The 22,229-nt window shown below is 38.8% G+C and overlaps 1 protein-coding gene across 2 annotated transcripts in view; it reads left to right on the forward strand.

The window, feature by feature from the left end:
- LOC136864911 (endoplasmic reticulum metallopeptidase 1) overlaps window positions 1–22,229 on the forward strand; it is a 500,707-nt gene that overhangs the window by 428,609 nt on the left and 49,869 nt on the right. For both annotated transcript variants that reach the window (XM_067142320.2, XM_067142319.2), the window contains exon 14: window positions 8,866–8,984. In XM_067142320.2, the coding sequence (XP_066998421.2) occupies window positions 8,866–8,984 (119 nt within the window). The remainder of the gene's footprint in view (window positions 1–8,865; window positions 8,985–22,229) is intronic.

Here is a 22,229-nt window from a genome sequence, read left to right on the forward strand (position 1 = left end):
ATTGATATATATAAGAAAATATAAAGGTCCAATAATACTGCCTTGAGGAATTACCCTCTTAATTATTACAGGATCAGACAAAGCTTCACCTACTCTAATTCTCTGAGTTCTATTTTCTAGAAACATAGCAACCCATTCAGCCACTCTTTTTTTTTTTTTTTTTTTTGCTAGGGGCTTTACGTCGCGCCGACACAGATAGGTCTTATGGCGACGATGGGATAGGAAAGGCCTAGGAGTTGGAAGGAAGCGGCCGTCGCCTTAATTAAGGTACAGCCCCAGCATTTGCCTGGTGTGAAAATGGGAAACCACGGAAAACCATTTTCAGGGATAGTGGGATAGTGGGATTCGAACCTACTATCTCCCGGATGCAAGCTCACAGCCGCGCGCCTCTACGCGCACGGCCAACTCGCCCGGTCAGCCACTCTTTTGTCAAGTCCAATTGCACTCGTTGCCAGTAGTCTCCCATGATCTACCCTATCAAATGCCTTAGATAGGTTATAATAAGTCATAATACTTCAGAAATTACCCAATAACTTGTGATCTAACCTGTTGTTTGTGGTTCAATAAAACATCTTTGATCGACTTATTGAAAACGGACATGTGAATATGATCATTCAGGGGTGTGTCTTCCTGCATTACGCTCTCTTGTTTTTCTCCTTGGGTGCCTTCCGCGTGATGTCATGTGGTATGAAGTTAGCACTCGCTTACGCTGCTGATGAAACACATGTTTTTATTACTGATCTTTTAAGTTGGTTCTGCTTTGTGCTTTTGTCTGATGTGAACCCGTGCAGCTTAACGATAATGAGTTAAAACATTAAAAGTTGTCTTTATTGTGCTGTAGCACAGTGTTGTAATTATGAATTTAAATACACTGGTGTTATGCATCGCAGGTTTTAAGAAATTATTAGTTAAAGTGTTTGTGGATTTCTCGCTGTAAGCGAACTCATAAGTTTAATCCAGATAGTTCTCGTGTATGTACCATGCATTTCTTTGCTGCAAATTACAAACAAGAAATGAAAAATGAGCTTTTAGGTTTGCCCACCAAGAAAACACTATGCCCAGATGTTGAAATATCTCAGTCTTTTCCCAACTGTTATGGAGGTATTACAACTGAAAGGCTAGTTCAAGTGCAACTATGTCAAAGGTCTGTATACATGTATACCCTACCTCCACATCCGTCCCCTAATCTAATGGTATAAACTGCTTTGAAATATTTGGCCTAACGGTGTCCAGAATACTGTTCTAAAATATGTACTTATTGGTATTCCATAGGTCTCCACTGAACAAGATATATGGCACGAAGGCTGAAATATCAGAGAATAGGCAGTGTCAATCAATCAATCAATCAATCAATCAATCAATCAATCAATCAATCAATCAATCAATCAGTACTGATCTGCATTTAGGGCAGTCACCGAGGTGGCAGATTCCCTATCTGTTGTTTTCCTAGCCTTTTCTTAAATGACTTCTTTAATGATTTCAAAGAAATTGGAAATTTATTGAACATCTCCTTTGGTAAGTTATTCCAATCCCTAACTCCCCTTCCTATAAACAAATATATGCCCCAATTTGTCCTCTTCAGTTCCACCTTTATGTTGTGGTAATAAAGACACCACTCCAACTTATTCATCTACTAATGTCATTTCACGCCATCTCTCCACTGACAGCTCGGAACATACCACTTACAATTTACAAACTTTATTGTATAGATCCATATAGATACAGCTTGAATTAAGAACTGGTATTAGGTTTAGTAGTTTGAAGTGAATAAGGCCCCATTTTCCTGTTCCAAGGCCTGTGTTCAACTCTCCCTCAGTCAGTACACTGAAGCTACCAGCTACCAGCACTGCATGTTACATTTCAAGAAATATAATATAGTTTCATATTTTATCATGTGAAGAATTTTTAGAAAACAATGGACAATTTTAAGGAAAAATGGTGTGTGTTGTTTTTAGTGTGTTTTCGAGCATTCCATAAAGGACATGGGTTCATTTCATTTTTTAAATATTGTTAGACAGTGATAATGATGTATCATAATCTATTACGAGACGCTATGGCTGAAGAAGTCTTAAATTAGACGAAACATGTCCCAAAGAATGTATAATATGTTTTAATATAATGTATTCTCACTTGTAATGTGAAGTGTATTGATTGGGTGGACCATTAAACCGAACACCATTTCTTATCACACCACTTAATCGAGCAGCTCATCTTCTTTCTCCCAAGTCTTCCCAGCCCAAGCTTTGCAGCATTTTTGTATTGCTAATCTTTTGTTCCTCCTCTGTGAACCATGTGACCTTGCCGCGGTGGGGAGGCTTGCGTGGCCCCATGATGCAGATAGCCGAGCCGCAGGTGCAACCATATCGGATGGGTATCTGTTGAGAGACCAGACTAACGAATGGTTCATCGAAAGGGGGTAGCAGCCTTTCGGTAGTTGCAAGGGCGGCAGTCTAGATGAGTGACTGATACGTCCTTGTAATAATACTCAGCATAGCTTAGCTGTGTTGATACTGCTACACGGCTGAAAGCAACGTGAAACTACAGCCGTAACTAACTCCCGAGGACATGCAGCTCTCTCTGTATGAATGATGTACTGATGATGGCTTCCTCCCGGGTAAAATATTCCGGAGGTAAACTAGTCCCCCATTCTCCGGGTGGGGACTACATGAGAGGGGGCGATCATCAGGAAGATGGATACTGACATTCTGTGAGTCAGAGCGTGGAATGTTAGAAGTTTCAATCGTTGTGGTAAGTTAGAGAATCTGAAAAGAGAGATGGATAGGCTAAAGTTAGATGTAGTTGGTATAAGTGAAGTACGTTGGCAGGAAGAACAAGATTTTTGGTCAGGCGACTACCGAATTATCAACTCAAAATCAAACAGGGGAAATGCAGGAGTTAGTTTAAAAATGAATAAGAATATAGGGCAGCGGGTAAGCTCCAACGACCAGCAAAGTGAAAGAATTATTGTCGTCAAGATAGACACCAAACCAATGCCCACCACAATAGTGCAGGTCTATATGCCTACTAGTTCCGCGGATGATGAAGAAATCGAAAGAATATATGAGGAGATAGAAGATTTAATACAATATGTAAAAGGTGACGAGAATCTAATTGTGATGGGAGACTGGAATGCAGTGGTAGATCAAGGAAGAGAAGGTAGTACAGTAGGAGAATTTGGATTGGGACAAAGAAACGAAAGAGGAAGTCGGCTGGTTGAATTCTGCACTGATCATAATTTAGTCCTTGCCAATACTTGGTTCAAACACCACAAACGACGGCTGTATACGTGGACGAGACCTGGAGACTCTGGAAGGTTTCAAATAGACTTCATTATGATTAGGCAGAGATTCAGAAACCCGGTGTTGGATTGCAAAACTTTCCCAGGAGAAGACGTGGACTCTGACCACAACTTGTTGGTCATGAAATGCCATCTGAAGTTGAAGAAATTGAAGAAAGGAAAGAATGCAAAAAGATGGGATCTAGACAAGTTGAAAGAAAAGAGTGTGAGGGATTGTATCAAGGAACATGTTGCACAAGGACTGAATGAAAAGGCTGAAGGAAACACTATAGAGGAAGAGTGGAGAGTCATGAAAAATGAAGTCAGTAGGGCTGCTGAAGAAATCTTAGAAAGGAAGAAAAGATCAACTAAGAATCAGTTGATAACTCAGGAGATACTAGACCTGATTGATGAACGACGAAAATACAAGAATGCTAGAAATGAAGAGGGCAGAAAAGAATACAGGCGATTAAAGAATGAAGTGGATAGAAAGTGCAAGGTAGCTAAGGAAGAATGGCTGAAGGAGAAGTGCAAGGATGTCGAAGGTTGTATGGTCGTGGGAAAGGTAGATGCTGCATACAGGAAAATCAAGGAAACCTTTGGAGAAAGGTGTATGAATATTAAGAGCTCAGATGGAAAGCCACTTCTAGGGAAAGAAGACAAAGCAGAAAGATGGCAGGAGCATATCCAACAGTTGTATCAAGGTAAAGATGTAGATAATTTGGTTCTGGAACATGAAGAGGCTGTTGATGCTGATGAAATGGGAGACCCAATTTTGAGGTCAGAGTTTGACAGAGCTGTGAGTGACCTCAATAGGAACAAGGCACCTGGAATTGATGACATTCCCTCTGAATTACTGACTAACTTAGGAGAAACCAGCATGGCAAGGTTATTTCATTTAGTGTGCAAGATGTATGAGACAGGAGAAGTCCCATCCAATTTTCAGAAGAATGTTGTTATACCTATTCCCAAGAAAGCCGGTGCTGACAGGTGTGAAAACTACCGCACCATTAGTTTAGTATCTCATGCCTGCGAAATTTTAACATGTATTATTTACAGAAGAATGGAAAAACAAGTTGAAGCTGAGTTGGGAGAAGATCAATTTGGATTCAGAAGAAATGTAGGAACACGTGAAGCAATCCTGATTTTACGTCTGATCTTAGAGGATCGAATCAAGAAGGACAAACCCATGTACATGGCATTCGTAGATCCAGAAAAGGCATTCGATAATGTTGATTGGACCAAGCTATTTATGATTCTGAAGATGATAGGGATCAGATACCGAGAACGGAGAATTATCTACAATCTGTATAAAAATCAGTCTGTAGTGATAAGAATCGAGGGCTTTGAAAAAGAAGCAGCAATCCAGAAAGGAGTGAGGCAAGGCTGCAGTTTGTCCCCTCTCCTTTTCAATGTTTACATAGAACAGGCAGTAAAGGAAATCAAAGAGAAATTTGGAAAGGGAATCACAATCCAACGAGAGGAAATCAAAACCTTGAGATTTGCCGATGATATTGTTATTTTATTTGAGACTGCAGAAGATCTCGAGAAGTTGGTGAATGGTACGGATGAAGTCTTGGGTAAGGAGTACAAGATGAAAATAAATAAGTTCAAAACAAAAGTAATGGAGTGCAGTCGGACGAAGGCAGGTGATGTAGGAAACATTGGTTTACGAAATGAAGTCTTAAAGGAAGTAGATGAATATTGTTACTTGGGTAGTAAAATAACTAACGATGGCAGAAGTAAGGAGGACATAAAATGCAGACTAGCACAAGCAAGGAAGAGCTTACTTAAGAAAAGAAATTTGCTCACTTCAAACATTGATATCGGAATTAGAAATATGTTTTTGAAGAATTTCGTGTGGAGCATGGCATTGTATGGAAGTGAAACATGGACGATAACTAGCTCAGAACGAAAGAGAATAGAGGCTTTTGAAATGTGGTGTTACAGAAGAATGCGGAAGGTGAGATGGATAGATCGAATCACGAATGAAGAGATACTGAATCGAATTGGTGAGAGGAGATCGCGTTGGCTAAATTTGACGAGAAGAAGAGATAGAATGATAGGACACATCTTAAGACATCCAGGACTTGTTCAGTTGGTTTTTGAAGGAAGTGTAGGTGGTAAGAACGGTAGGGGTAGACCATGGTATGAATATGACAAGCAGATTAGAACAGATGTAGGATGCAATAGTTACGTAGAAATGAAATTATTAGCACTGGATAGGTTGGCATGGACAGCTGCATCAAACCAGTCTATGGACTGATGACTCAAACAACAACACTCTTTTGTTGTAAATCACCCAGAACAAATTGAGTTGCTCTTCTTTGGATTTTTTCCAGTTTTTGAATCAAGTAATCCTGGTTAGGGTTCCATACACTGAAACCATACTCTATTTGGAGTTTTACTAGAGACTTGTATGCCCTCTCCTTTACATCCTCACTACAACCCCTAGACACCCTCATAACCATGTGCGGAGATCTGTACCCTTTATTTACAATCCCATTTATGTGATTACCCCAATGAAGTGCTTTCCATATGTTAATATCATTATCAACACCATAGCTAAGGTATACGAACATATATTGCACCGTAAGATTTATAACCATGTTAAGATTGTTCTGTCTGAATTTCAACATGGATTTGTACCTAACAGATCAGTTATCACCAATCTTCTGGGTTATACTCAAAATTTGTATGATGCAATTAATACCAACGGAAGGACTGATGTTGTTTATATGGATTTCGAAAAGGCATTCGATAAAGTTGACCATAGAATTTTAATTACAAAAATGTATAAATTTGGTTTTTCTAAACAGCTGTTGCGTTTAATGTGTTCATATTAAAAAAATCGACAGCAGTTTGTTTATTTTAACAATGGAATTTCAGATAATTTTATCAGTCCTTCTGGTGTTCCGCAAGGTTCAAATCTTGGACCTCTCTTGTTTTTAATTCTAATTAATGATCTACCAGACACTATATGCCACTCTAACTGTTTACTTTTTGCAGATGATTTGAAACTTTTCAAATATATTAGTGACCATCAAGACCAGGACGAGTTGCAAGAGGACATTAATAATGTCATTTCTTGGTGTGACATTAATAATTTGTCTTTGAATGTTAGTAAATGTAAATACATGACGTTTACCGGGAGGAAGGAATATGATGTCTCAGCCTATCATATAAGGGGGGAAAAATTGGATAGAGTTTTAACGTTTAAGGACCTTGGCATAATTTTTGACAGTAAGCTAATGTTCAAAGATCATTTTAATATAATAACTAAGAATGCTAACCGAATGCTAGGATTTCTGATAAGAACTTCGAGACCATTTACCCAGCCGTCTGTACTGAATAAATTATACATTACCTTAGTACCGAGTATACTGGAATATTCTGTAATAATTTGGAGCCCGTTTACAAAGCAACAAGTGAATGCTATTGAAATTGTACAAAACAAGTTCCTACGTTATCTTTATTTCAAAACTTTTAAAACTTTTTGCCCTTTCGACACATCAACCCAGTTATTAAGGAATTTATTTCTATTTCCTTCATTGAAAATCAGACGCTCCCTAATTTCTATACAAATACTAAGAAAAGTTGTAATAGGATGATTTGATTCTATGGATCTGTTAAAACGCATTTCATTCCATGTTCTGCAGACAAGATCACGTCAGCACCAATTATTTTATGTTCAAAGGTCAAAAACTTTGCATCAGTCAAATTCACCTTTTGTAAAAATGACAACGCTTTATAACACTATAACCAAAGAAGTCGATATATTCACCGAATCGGATAATGAATTCAGTAAGAAACTAGAAGCCTGCCTTTACAATTTGTAAATTTTTAATAATTCCTTCTTTCTGGTACTCACCATATTTCCCAGTGTACTCATTCGTGTTTAAAGTTTCGTTGTTTTTTGTTTTGTCTTTTGCTTTGTATTACCATGTGATATCGTAGTGAATTTTTCATTTCCTATAATTTGTAAATGGTATCAGATATAATGTTAATTTTGTTCTTTTTCTTTTTTTTGTTGATTTTTAACTTTGTTTTTGTTAAACTTTAACTTCATAGATACAGATTGTTAATGAACGTCAAGAAGGTACTTAATTGGGTGTAAAACCTTTGTACTTTCAGATCAATAAATAAATACCCAGGTACTTACAGTGATCCCCATGAGGATCATTCACCCCATCAGTGCAGTAATTAAAACTCAGAGGACTTTTCGTATTTGTGAAACTCACAGCCTGACTTTTAACCCTGTTTATCATACCATTACATACTGTCCATCTCAGAACATTATGCATTTTGCAGTTGCGCACAATCTTGTAACTTATTTACACTGACTGAGCAAATGTCATGGGGTAGCGAAACACTGATGCGCAGGTGTGTTGTCTGTGCACCGCATACCTCCTGTGCTAGCGGCACTGTATAGGAGACCTTGTGAGCAGTGGCTGTGCATGTGGCAGGTGTAACACATGGAACATCGTCGTGAGCTGATACCGTTTGAGCGGGGTATGGTGGTCGGTGCCCGACGGATGGGAAGTGCGATTTCGGAAGTGGTGCGGGAATTCGGCTTCACACGTTCAACCGTGTCCAGGGTGTATCATGAATGGTTGAATGCGGGTGTCACCGTCCACAACAGATGAACGACCAGCCGTCCAGCCACCGTCGATGACCGTGACCGGCAACATCTGAGACGGATAGTCAGTAGTGAGAGACGGGCAACCGTGTAACAAATCACGGCTCAGTTCAACACAGGCCGTGCTAGACATGTCTCCCATTGGACAATCCATAGGAACATGGGTTCTATGGGGTATGGGAGCTGGCGCTGCACACGGGTGCCACTGTTAACCCAACATCATCAGGCACAACACGCGCATTTGTCACCAGGGATGGACACTGGAACAATGGCGTAACGTGATATGGTTGAACGAATAACGATTTCAACTGCACCATGCTGATGGGAGGCACCGTGTATGGCGCAGAACACATGAAGCGATGAATCCCACCTGCCTCGAAGGTGTGGTCCAGGGCGCTGGTGTCTCTGTTATGGTCTGGTGTGCATTTTTCTGGTATGGAATGAGTCCCCTAGTTGTTCTGGAAGAGACTTTGAATGGTACACGGTATGTTGAGCTGCTCGGAGACCATCTCCACCCATTTTTGGCCTTCCAGCGCTCAGATGGGTCTGCGGTGTTTCAAGATGGTAACGCGCCGCACATCACTCCCATGTCGCCTGGGAATGGTTCCAGGAACATGCAGCGGAGGTCCAGCGACTGCCATGGCCACCTAGGAGCCCCGATATGAACCCTATCGAGCATATCTGGGATGTCCTGGAACGCAGGCTCCGTGCAATGGGTCCTGCACCCACGTACAGACCAGCATTAGGCAATAGTACACGCAGCTCATGACTGTAATATTCCCATTCATGAGAGTAAAACAAATTCTTCTAAGTTCCTTGACTAATATGGAATGTCGTATAATGTAGAATATTCTTTCATCAAATCTGTTGTTGAACATAAAGATGATTATAAATGTGAACTAGCTTGTAAAACTTATATTCTGACTCTTCTTTTTCTTCCTCTTTTCAGCATGCATTCATTGTGGGTTCCTGCCAGAGAGCCAGTGCTTCACTTTTCATCGACTGTGAGATTATTGGAAGAGAATTGGATATCTGATGAAAGGCTACTGATGAAATTCCGGGTTATCGGTAAGTTGTTAGCTTATTTGGAGGTGGTCAATTTCCAGAAGTGCCGTGTGGGGCAGTTCCAGCTGTTAGCTGCTAGACACTCGTAATTACTAGAGGGCAGATGTTGACCTAAAAACTTACTGAAAATGATCAAAAAAATACTGTTAAATTAATGGGAAAATTCTATAAAATAAGTAAAAAAAATTGACCAAACAGAATTCTGGTGGCTGTATAACAATGGTTTCACAAACAATATATCCTTGTTCTATTCACTGCCCTGCTCTTGTTTTTTTGGAAATAGTTATCTCCTAATTTACTTATAAGTGTCTATAAATATGGACATAATGATTTTTCTCTGAAGAACCTGGGAAAACTTGTTCCTTGCTCTCGTTACAGATATCAGATGTTTTTCTCATTTAATTTGCTGCTGTACAGTAAATTTCCTTTCTGAACTCCCTTTGACATTTTTTTTTTTTTTGGTGTGTTAAGAAGGAAGCCATACTTTCCAGTGTCGACTCAGTTAAATGTAAATTTAAAGCTCTTCCCTCTGTCGAACACACAGTTTAAATATAAATATTATATTACAGCATACCTACAAAAAAAAACACCATTAACAAGGGATAAAAATATACACTATTAAACAAAGAATGACATGTTTCGTTCTTAAAAAAAACCCATCAGATTCTAACAAGTCACACTCAGATGTTTAGAAATAATATTTATGTTTGTCCCTGTTTAATATTTAGGAACTTAAATTCTAGAACTTATCTTAATACTCTCCTGCTTTGTCTCCATTGCTGGATTTCTTTTAAGAAAGAAACATGTCATTCTTTGTTTAGTAGTGTGTATTTTTATCCCTTGTGTAACCCTTTCGCACACACTGCGCCGATCCATCAGCGTGAGAGGTTATGGCGAAAAAGCTCACGGCGCCGATACATCGGCTCTGTCCTATTCAGGGATTTTGGTCATTTGAGGGGCTGTTAAATGGTAACAGTTGATTGTGACAGTAACTTAAAGCTGTGAATTTGCGTTTTACATTACAGATATATCCACCAGCCCTACAAAATATATTTATTTTCGACAAATGAAATCTTTTGACCGTGAATGTTTATGTTGTGGTTATTCAAAGTGGTTATTGCATGGATCTGTTTTGGTTCACATATGAATACAACAATTTGACCTTGTTATCAGTTTAGTTTAGAGTTTATTTCATTTCTTTGGTATATCGTGTGTTCGCTGTACTTCACAAACTATAAGTTTGCTCCTCATTACTCCATTGTTGCATGTGCTTGCATCATCTTTTTATCGTAATGGCTAAGTCATATTCAAGGCCAAATGAGGTCAAGGATGGGGTAAAAAGAAATTTCATCAACATCCACGCCCTAGTAATTACTCATGCGAGATGTGTCCTTAGGTTAGCCGTGAAAACTACCGTATTTCCTCGCATATTAGACCCCCGTTCTTCTCTGCTTTTATAGCCGCAAAAAAGTAAGAGTGTGGTCTTTTTTTTTTGGAGCGACTATACTTTGATTTTCCAGTACAAGGGTCCACAATTGTAGCATAACTGTATATCATTTATAACTGTTAAGTCAGAGTCTGAAAATTGTGGACAGCTTTAAATACCTAGGAAGTCAATTAACGCAAAATGGTAGGGAGGAGCAGGAGGGTACAACAGAGTAATGCATTCTACCAAAGTGTAAGAAAATTTGTTTGTAACAAAGAAGTACCAACGGAAAGTAAAGAGATAATGTACAAAATGTAGTATGTACCCATACGGACTTATGCAGCTGAGACTTGGACTTTGACTATAAGGCAAAAGAGTAGAATTCAAGCCAGTGAGATGAAATTCCTATGAAGTATGATAGGAAAGACAAGGAAAGACAGAGTGAGAAATGAAGATGTTAGAAAATAAGTTGGGATAGGAAGGCTAAATGAGAAAGTTGAAAAGAATAAACTAAGGTGGTTTGGAAATATAAAGAGGATGGAGGAGAATAGAATTCCAAGACAGTTGCTGGAGGTAAAGTGCGAGGGCAAGAGAGCAAGAGGAAGACCTAGAACAAGGTGGATTGAATCAGTGAAGAGTGGCATAAGAAGACGAAATTTAGACTGGGACAAGATCGTGGAAGAGGAATGGTGGAAGAAAAGAGGAAGATGGAGAAGTGCCATAAATACCCCAACCCACCAGAAGCTGGATAAGGGGAAATAATGATAATGATGAGGTTGTTCAGACTGCTGAAACTAATTTTGAATAACTAAATTTATTAACTAACTAAAAGAAAAACATATCATCCCTACTCTGGCAAACTAACGAATCTGCAAATTGTCAAAATGTTAGGAGAGCTGAAAGAAGTTGTGATTACTCATGTAAAATCAATTTTTATATTGGTTTTATGTGTTATGTTTTATGTTTTATGTGTTAGCCATACAGAACGAGCTGCAGATGTGAGACTTTGTCAGAGGGTAGACAATATATATATAATAAAATCTAGACCAAAACTTCAGAACTACAGATTCCCCAGTTTGTACTTTCGCTAGTTTGCCAGAGTGGGGACGATATGGTACCCCAGTAACACAATTATACCAGAAAAAGAAATTCCTGATAATGAATGTTTTTAGTATAATTCTGGTGTCATGCGTTTTCTTTTCGAGGTAGTTTATAGTTTCATTTATTCAAAATTAGTTTCGGCAGACTGAAGAACCTAATAGTTATAAAGTAACTAGTCAAAAATGAAAAGAGATGGCTTCAGATATCACGAAATAACTACGTAAATGTACGTTGAATGGCAGTATGCAGGGTAGACATGGCTTCATATATTTTTTACTAATTTTGTATTATGTAAAATCATTTAACTTTTAACTGCTACAGTAAAATGTCATTGTAGCAAATGCCAGTTTAACGAAATGTCCAGAATAGCGAAATTATTTTTAGGCCCCTTCCCTTTTCCTTATTTAACGTGTGTTAAAATATTTCATTGTAATGAATTTAAATGTAGCCTTTTTCTTCAAAATATAATTGAAATTCATCCTGTTTTAATTGCCGGGTATTTCGCACAACATGTCTCTATACAGCTAATACCAGACGGCTTACACTATACAACACACAGGCGAAACTACCCGATTAAAAATCGGGGGTAAGTAAGCTAACACATCACAATTCTGACGAGCGGGTTGCCTACCAAACAGCACGTGAAGATTATCTTATTCAGTTTTGGTGTACCGGTACTGAACGTCATTACAGTAAAGCCTCGTTAATTCAAAGCCATTGGGACACAAAAGTCGGACTTCGAATTAACTGTCAACTCGTAATTCAGAAATGCCAAACCTTGCCGCATCACAAAACATTTCTAAGACCCGTTACTGCATGCAATTAACCTTGATTCAAAGTTTAAACCTTTCAAATGTCATAGAAAAAGCTATTTCTAAAAAGTATCCAACAAGGTGCATTTACAGTATTCAGATAATGCACTCGGATAACTCACTGACAAACATAACCTCGAGCAGCGAAAGAAATACAAAGCATGTTTCAAAGACGAGGAGAAATCTATGCTGTCTTTCATGCACAAGTGCTTTATTCATTGGATTACTGTATTGCATGAATTTTATATGCCCTGTACTTGCACGGATAGTGCCCGATGCCCTTAAGGGAAGTTAGGACTGAATTTATGAAAAATAGTAATTATTGATAGAATTGAATGAAATTTGGTTTGTGGTCTCCTGGTGGTGAAATAAGACCATATACCAATTTTCAGGAAAATAGCAACAGAACTTTCTGAGAAATTAACACTTACATTTAAAAAATTTTAAAAATCGATAAGCATAAAAAATGCTCCAGTGCTCCAGCTGAAGAGTTACTTCAAATATCACATTGAAAACTGGTGTACAGGCACTTCAAGGTATGGAAATAATTTTAACAGAGAGAAAGACTGCATGTGTAGTCCATGAATGTGAGAAAAAATATGTTGTATGTGTTTATGTTTTTCTCAAATTATGTTAAAAAATACCCCTTTGAAGGCTATTATCTTTCAAAGTATCAACATTATAAAACATTCCTTTTGTAAATATCAAGACAATATAGGTGTTAACAACCCATGAAATTCTCATGGAATTTGAAACCAAATTGGTTCAGCTGGAACATTTTAAATAACTGAAAATGTATATATGAAAAAAAAAAAAAAAAACATTTTAGTAAGTAAAATCTAGTGGATGGGCGACTCAACCGGACATTTAAATGTCACGCTGGTACTTTAATACTGGCGGAACCCGAAAAATACCACCGCCAAATGATCCGCAGTAGTCCGGCGTACAATAATATGCACAAACTGAAAAATCGATAATTTTTACTTTTTTCACCAAAAACTCAGTCCCAGCCTCCCATAAAACATCTTGGCTTATCAAACTTTTCTATGACGAGGGGATAAAGTATCTCGCTTCTGTGTGCATTGCTACACAGTACAATGACCCCAACCCTTGTACACTTTCCCAACTGGCGCTTCTCTCCTTTAAAATCATAAGCCCGTTTGGGCTCGGCATTAAAAGAAGCAATGCAGTTTCATCAGCATTGACTGTATCGTTCGCTGCATACAAATTGATTATATGAGCCATGGTTTTTCACGAACTGTCGGCATCGCCAATGTCGCATATTCTGCTTCTCCACACACTGCCTGCTACGTGATATTGTGGCGTTCCTTAAAACGCTGAATACAAAAGAATTACAATTTCACTCGAACCTAGCAAATATGAAGCACACTGTAGCCCTTTTGCTCCCTGCACTCACAATTGTGAGTGTAGATTTAACCTTGCCTAGATGCGAATTTTTTTAATTGACTTTGTCCACTCCACTCTCACGCGAAAGTGAGGGTTCTGGTTTATGCGAAACCACTGCAATCTGGAGGTATACCTCGGAATCAAAGTTGAAAACAGGAAGTCTCATTGCTTGCTCTGTGACAAGATGGCACAAAGAGGTAATTATGTTTCTATTTTAGTCAATTTGTACTTTTAACTATTGTGTAGCAATACATTATTAACTTAATACTCTCCAAGATTTAAATTATGTAAGTTTATTTCCAGTCTAAAAGTATTTGAGGTAGTCAATTCATCTATGAATTATGCACTCACGTTTGTGAGTTTTGGGAGTGTACGTATACTTGTATGGTACCTCTCAGCTTTGAGGTTAAGTTCGTCAGACGTGCATTTATTGCTATTAAAGTAGCTCTAGCTACCTTCTATTGTTCCTATTACTAAATACAGAGTCGAATCATATATTTACTTGCTGGCAGTCTATTTTCATGTATTTGTAACTGTTTTAATTTTTAATTTACATTACAGTCTGTACTATCTATCCCTAATTTTTAAGAAAAAATGTACTTCAAGGTCTCTGTAGCTTTTCAGATAAACTACTGGCACAATAAAACCTCCTAGCTGGGCCGATGACCTTCGATGTTAGGCACCTTTAAACAACAAGCATCATCATCATCATCAAAACCTCCTAGATGATCCAGGGTCTATTCAAAATTTATTAGACACATCAGATATTGAGGAATTTGATGACAGTGATGACCAGTCAGCATGGGAACCAGAACTTTGTGCAGATGGTTCTAGTTCAGAATCTGAAATAGAAGTGCCAGTGAACCCAGTTCCTTCGCCAAGTGCCTCATGGTCTAAGAAAACAGTTAAATCTAAACCTGGTCCAGAAGTTATTTCTATAGAAGGAGAAAATCCAGTTTCGGTGAGTCATATTTACGGATTGCAAGTTGAATGGGAAGATACCAGAAGAGAGGAGAATGGGAAACTTTCTCCCCTACAAGAAAGACCTGCAGGTATGCCCAGACAAGACAAACGACTTGATGGTTTTGAACATTATCCAGTTGTAGATAATTTGAAGACGCCACTATGTTGCACACTTCATGGCTGCCAACGGAGATCTCACACACGATGCATGAAATGCAATGTTTACCTCTTTTTGAATAAAGACAATAATTGTTTCCATTTGTTCCACACAGTGAAGTAGACATACTAATGCACTGTAGAAATTCCGTTATGAAGACAAATCCTAAAGTGACATTTATCCTGCTGTAATCAATATTGTTGTTATAATTTGTTGTATTTCTCGTTACAAGCTAATCAAAATTTACTTTTATGAAGGATATGATAGAAAAAATTTATTTTTCATACATGAAATACATTTTAGGATGACAAATGTAAGATCTGAACCATCCTCATTGCTTTAGTAAATCTGATATTCACAATTGTGAGGGTTATGGTTTACTACTGACCCTCACAATTGTGAGGTGTCAAAAAATACCTCTAGTGGCTTTTGTAAATTGGAAAATTTGAATTTTCGGTAATATTTAGACCATAATCACTTAGGAAATGGCAATTGCGCACCCGTATTCTCATAGTATATGTATTGGGAGTGAAAGGGGTAGACACACCGAAGTGAGTAAAAGTGCGCAAAGCTACCCTGTACGTTCCGGAAGACGCCTTCTATCATGATGAGGATAAATGTTGAATTTAAGTTACTATGTAAAATACTATATATTTTGTAATGTGATGACAGTTTTCAATTAAAAGTCTGAATTTCGGTAATGGGACCGACATTGTTCTTTGAATTATGAATTATCCGTATTTCGAATTAAGCAATTCAAATAACATGCAAAACCGTACCTCATGTTTCCGAGAATGAGATCTTCGAATTAGACGAGATTTTGAAATAACCAATTTCGAATTATCAAGGTTCTAACTGTATGTAGGATGAATTTCTTATACATAGAAAGCAAATTAAAGCCAATTTTCTATGAATAAAAGTACTAGTATCTTCAAATATTGGGGTGCACGGATTGCATTACAGTATCCGCGCTTACAGGATATGGTTCAGGTTGGTTCAAGTAGCCATTTTCCATACACGTACGCGATTGGTCGTACTGGATATCGATTTCAAAGTAATCAGTATGTAAGAAGTAACGCTGTTGGCTCGGGAGGTACGCCACATTTACAATCAACCTATGAATGTTGCGGTTTTACATATCTACCTTCAGTACTGCATTTCGTTGTTTATCTTCCGTTCGTGAAGCAACGTGTGTATGAGTGTGCCAGTTAACTCTTTTGCCAATATGGATCAAAAGAAGCGAAAGCAGTTTTCTTTAAAAGAAAAATGTGAAATACTTCAGGAAATGGAGAAAGGAGGGAAAAAACGAGAAATAGCGAAGAAGTATGGAATCATCCCTTCAACACTATCTACTTTTCTAAAACAGAAAAGTGTGATAGAGCAGAATATTGATGCTGATGCCCTTGTCCCACAACAAACGATGATGAGGACAGCAGACCATGAGGAGGTGGACAAAGCCGTTCATACGTGGTTTGTCGAAATACGGACCAGAATCATTCCTGTCAATGGCCCACTGTTATGCTAGCGTGCATGATCCTTTGCACGTTCGCTTGGATTTCTGGAATTTATGATGAGCTTCATACGTTCCAGAAAAGATATGGCATTTCCCACAAGTTTGTAAATGGTGAAGAGAACAGTGTCCCAAAGGAAGTTGAATCTTCGTGGTGAATGGAGACACTATCAGCTGCCTTGAAAGAGTATTCGGCGGTGGATATTTATAATGCAGATGAGACTGCATTATTCTACAAATTAATGCCAAATAAAACCCTTGAATTCAAGGGAAATAAGTGTTTTGGAGGCAAAAACTCGAAAGAACAGATATCGGCTCTTTTGTGCACCAACTCCACAGGGACAGATAAACTGACGCCTCTCATAATTGGGAAGTTTGGGAAGCTGAGGTGCTTCAAGGGAGTACAACATCTGCACTGTGAATATAGGCTCAACAGCAAGGCATAGATGAGATCAGTGATCTTCGAAGAGTGGGTTGTTGTGCCTGGAACGTTGGATGACGGTCAAAAAGAGGAGAATTCTTCTTATCTTAGAGACAATTGCTCCTCTCACAATTGTGTACCTTGCCATTTGGAGCATGTGAAAGTTTTATTTTTGCCTCCAAATACTACCTCAGTTCTGCAGCCACTGGATCAGGGAATAATTCACGTGGTGAAGCGGCATTACCGAGCTCGTGTGGTCCGGCGTATGCTATGTAACATTGCCTCAGAGAGAGACATTAATGTCAACTTATTGGAAGCAATGCAGACGTTCAGTGCTGCATGGAGATCACTGAAAGAAGAGGTAATCAGGAACTGCTTTAGAAAAGCTGGAGTGGGTTATGGAGAAGACAACATCGCGGAAAGTGAAGAGTTGGATGCAGAAACAGAGGAGAACTGGAAGCATTTGTGTGAAAATTTGGATATGCCCACAAGTATAAATCTTACTGATTATGTCAACATGGACTGTGATGTGTTAGTGGTTGCTGATTACCTTCGTGTCTGGGAGTGTTCAGAAGAATATCACAGACTTTAAAAAAAATAAAGTCGAGGAGATAATGTACCAGTACAGTGTAAAATTTGAGATGCTGAAAACTTCTTGCAAGTACCTGTACTTCATATCATTACTTCATGTAAATATATGAATTTTCATTTTCCTATCATTTAATAAATACAGCATTAACTCATTGGGCCCGAGCCACGGAACCGTTCCGTGCTTCGTCTCGGTGGACCAAACGCCGGACCACGGAACTGTTCCGTTGTCTCATTTTACTACGTAATTCAACTTTTCCTCAAGAGATGGCAGAGTGAGTTGCATTTGTGATTTGTGTAGGGACTCTTTCTTTGCAATGTTATATGCTCTTTGCTAATATATATCGATAGTGTGCTTGGTAATGTTAGTTTGAAGTGGGCTATCTCTAGCTTTGAGATTCGCTTGTAAACAAGATGGCTGTCAGTATAGAACTGATACTTACCGATATATCACCCCTTTTAGGACGTAATGATGATTAGGAATGACATTTTTTCAGTGAAATTAGTAGTAATATTAGTACTAGTGTGAGCAACGCTCCTGAAGAACAAATAGATGGGGAAATCGAAGAGGAAGTGCAGCTCAGCAGCTGGACTGAACACGGTCCCGTGATGCTAATAAAATAAAATGTTTTACAGTATTCCTTGTTCCGCAGTTTGTGGTATGAAAGCCTTTTGTTTTCAAGTATATTTAAATCTTTAATGGTCTTGTAAGTAAGAAATTTCTCATGATATGAAGCGACACTATATTTCCTCCAAAATAATCCCAGCGCCAATGCAGTTTCAATCCAACAAATATGCAGGGCTCAATGGGTTAAGGTTTTTTATGTGTAAATTCAAATCGAAATAACATACATTCTTCAACAGGTTTAGCAATAGGCAAGTTCTTAAGAATTGATTTATTTCAGTATAACAGAATTTCACTATAACAAATTCATTTCCAAGGTCGCCAAAATTTTGTTATACTGGTATTTTACTGTAATATGTTTTCCATCATGGAAGAAAGGGAAGCTGTTTGAAGTCAACAATCACGAACATACTTCGTTGTCTATTCCTTTATTGATGAATAATATACAGTGGAACATTGATTCTCCATTTTTGGGGGGACCGCGGGAAATAAATGCATAATATGGGAAAACAGAAAATCTGGGAAAGAAATAAAACCATCAACAATTTGGCTAAACATCACAATAATTAAATATGTATAAGGGAATCTTCATCAGTTTCTCTTGAAAACTTCTTTCATGTCAGCAACTTTGAGCCAAGCTCATTAAAAAATCAGGTAAATAACGCCAAGCTGAACAACAATTGATCGCAGATAGTTTTTAATTGTCTAATCAAATAAAGCACATCAGTTACAAAAGCACCCAACATGATACCGAAATCCCTTCTATTTATCTTCCATTGTAATTTGGTCACTGGTATAGTTTGTAGTAAGTTTCTGGAAATCTTGTACAGCGTAAATTAGGCATACATCGACTTTGAAAGGTTATGTTGAACTCAAGAATATGGGTTTGAATATAAGTATTGATTCTCAAAAGTTCTCCCATGTATTAAATATTCAATTCTGCCCATCACTAATTGCAAGGAGATTGGAAAAACACACATCAGAACTCCAGAAATGTTTATTTATTCATGATTTAGAACTCAGCTGGAAGGGAAATGATACAAACTTTTTAAATGTTATACTGCACAAATATTATGACTGCTGTTTTTATAAGGACATCTAAACATAAAAACATAAATGCAAAAGTCCCTGCCTTATATTAGGACCAAAACAGTAATGGCTTTATCTATGTAAGGTGCAACATCTCTTCTGATCTCAAAAACATAATCGTATCCAATCATATTTGTTACCGTTTTTTGTGGTAGTTATGCATGAAAGAAGGTGCTGGGTGGTGAATAGGTCTCAAGCTACTAAAATGAAATTAATTTTAAAATTTAACAAGGTTATATTTTCTTTTCAAAATTAGGTAACAACAAATAGAACAGGTACTTAGTAGCCGAAACACGATTGAAAAATACATTTACATAGGTACCCCATTTGGGGATTCAAAAGTCAGAAACATAATTCTTGAGCAAAGAGCCCAACCTTACAATGAACACCATACAACAAAGGGGCCGAAAACCCCCAAACATGCCAGAAACATTTGCTTCCAATTACACCCAAAAGCCTCCTTGAGGCAGAAACACAATTTTCAAGAAAGGGCAACTTCCCCCTAAAATACAAGCCTATCATAGGCCACTCCGAACTCCACTTTTAAGCTGTCCTCAAAGGCCATATACACAGGGGTAAAATACCCAACCTACTGAGGTCTGTTAAATGACAAGAAAGTTAATACATGACCTCTAAAATACAATTTGAGAGGAGGCGAGCTTGCACTCCCAATACACTTTGCTTAAGACCTACTTGGCCCTAGGCCGTTAATACAAGGGCTAATCCCATACTAAAGAGGTGACTTAAGAAGAGAACAATTTGTTTTACGTTAACGAAGAATAGGTTGAGAAAACTAAGTTCACCTCACAACAATATGAGTGGGAGCTCGAGAGGGTTAGCACTCTCTATCCCAGTATGAAGCTTTAAAAGAGAATATATGAAAAGAGTAGTTACATTTTAGGAAAAGGTTACATGGTTGAACGCTTAGAACCCGCCCCGAAAGTTAAACTGCTGAGCTAGCAAAGAAAGAAGTTATAAATCGGCCATTACCTTGTTGTTGACCGCTGCCGAAGAAAGAGGCGCTTCCCGCCCCCTGCTATGTACTTTACACACAGAAAGATGGATCAGAAGTGGCCCGGAGACCCGAAAATCAGCAGTTTATATCCTCTCGCGGAAGGTTCTAGGCGTTAGGGGAAAGAAAACACCCTCCCACAAACTCTTTATTGGGTAGGACCCCGCAACAGATTCAAGTTGGGGGAAGATACACCAGATTGGTCAGAAATTAATAGAAGAAATTTGGGATTGGATACATTCATAACAAGGGGAAGAAAGGGGTAAATATTGCCAACTTAAACAATGACAGAAAGAAATTTAACAAAGAACAAACTCTTGAAATTAAATTTTCTCCAAAAAAAATAGTTCTTTGACTCCGCACTAGGTTGCACTATTGTAGATCTTCAGTAGTGTCCTCTAGAAGAGAAAGTTCACACTTCTTACTTCAAGCGAAACAAAAACACATCAAAAGTGACACAGTTCTAAAACTCCAAAATTTACAGGTAGTGACATCTTCTGAGAAGGTAGAAAATTAATACCATCAATAAAGTTCAGACTTCCTCCAGCAGAAGAGTTTTAACTGGCGCGCATTTAAATTAGCGGCGTGGAGGTGTACCACCCGGTACAGACCTCCCCCCCCAAAAGTTCCTCCAAGGGGTAACACAGAAGAACATAAACTTTTGTTTGAAAATAAGGTCCAAGTTTTGATGTTGATATTAAAATAAATTGCAGAAGTATTTGAGAAATTTCTTAATTGGGTTTGATTCAGTTCCAAAATTTTGTTGTAATTGGTAACGTAAGGTATTTATGTTTGTAGAAGGCGAATTTCTGAAGATAATCTTTTAAAAGGTGATGAAAAATTTTGCAATGTCCACCAAATTTGTTGTTGAATTCCCAAGTGTAGTCATCTCTTATAGTGACTGTCCATGTAGTTGATGTAGGCTAAGTTGGATGGCCAGACCGGCCGTTGCAGCTTGCGTCCAAAGGGAACCGCTCGGACCCCTCAACTACCCTGAGATACCGCTCGCCCGCACTATGAGGGGAGCAGAGGTGTTGAAGCACGCCGCACCCGCGGTGAACATATACAGGCTGCGGGCAAGTAGCAGGTCGTACGCCGCACATCAGCCTAGGCCGGGAGGAGAGCTCCGGCTCGCCGTGCACATGTCGTCCTCGCTGGGGCCGAGGGGGCCCGTCCTCGAACCCAGCCGCGGGACAGCGCCGCGCGGCTGCGGGGGCACAGAAACATTAAAGCTAGGCGGCAGAATTGTGTTGGACTATCATCTTCTTTGAGGGTACAGGCTTGTGGAGAGGTTGAGGGGCCAGCGGCGTGCAAATATCCATGGCATAAGTTAAGCCACTGTGTAAGGTGGAGCAGGAGACGGGAGCGTGGTAATGGCCGTGGCAAGGACAGGATGGCAGTTTAACGGATCGGGGCAGGTTTTACAAAAGGCTTACATCTAAAACCAAAATATTACAGAAGGGGCAGAATGCCTTAAAAGCGAAACTCAAAAAAAAAATATAACCTTCATATCCTTTCAAAATAATATGAAGCAAGTTAACACAGAAATTACACCGGTTTCACCTGGGACAGGTGAACCCTAAATATCCTCTCGGTGGCTGGATTGCTTAATAACAACGTAACCGGGGTGAGGAAATCGAGAATAACACATGGCCCATGGAATCTGGGGGCAAGCTTGCCCGCGGGAACAAAATTTTTGACCATTACTTGGTCACCTACCTTTAAAGGGGTGGGTCTCCGTCCACGATCATACCTTTCCCTAACCTTTTCATGAGATACTTTAAGATTAGCTTTAGCCTTCTTCCAAAGATCTTTAATGTTGTCCGGATCTATTGTCTCGGGCAGAATGTCATTCAGAGACCAGAGGTTAGAGAGCGGCGTGTTGGGAACAAACTTAAACATCAAAGAAGCTGGAGTAAACTTGTGAGATTCATGAACCGCCGAATTCAAAGCAAAAGCTATCCAATGCAGGGACGTGTCCCACCTGGAATGATCTTCATGATGATAGGCAATAAGTGCGGACCTGAGATTACGGTTAACCCGTTCAGCCAGGGATGGTTGAGGGTAATAAGCAGAAGTAGTTACATGAGAGATGGACAAGTCAAAACAGAATTTACGAAAAAGATTAGATGTAAAA

The sequence above is a fragment of the Anabrus simplex genome, chromosome 2, assembly GCF_040414725.1.
Source record: "Anabrus simplex isolate iqAnaSimp1 chromosome 2, ASM4041472v1, whole genome shotgun sequence".
NCBI classification, from domain to species: domain Eukaryota; kingdom Metazoa; phylum Arthropoda; class Insecta; order Orthoptera; family Tettigoniidae; genus Anabrus; species Anabrus simplex.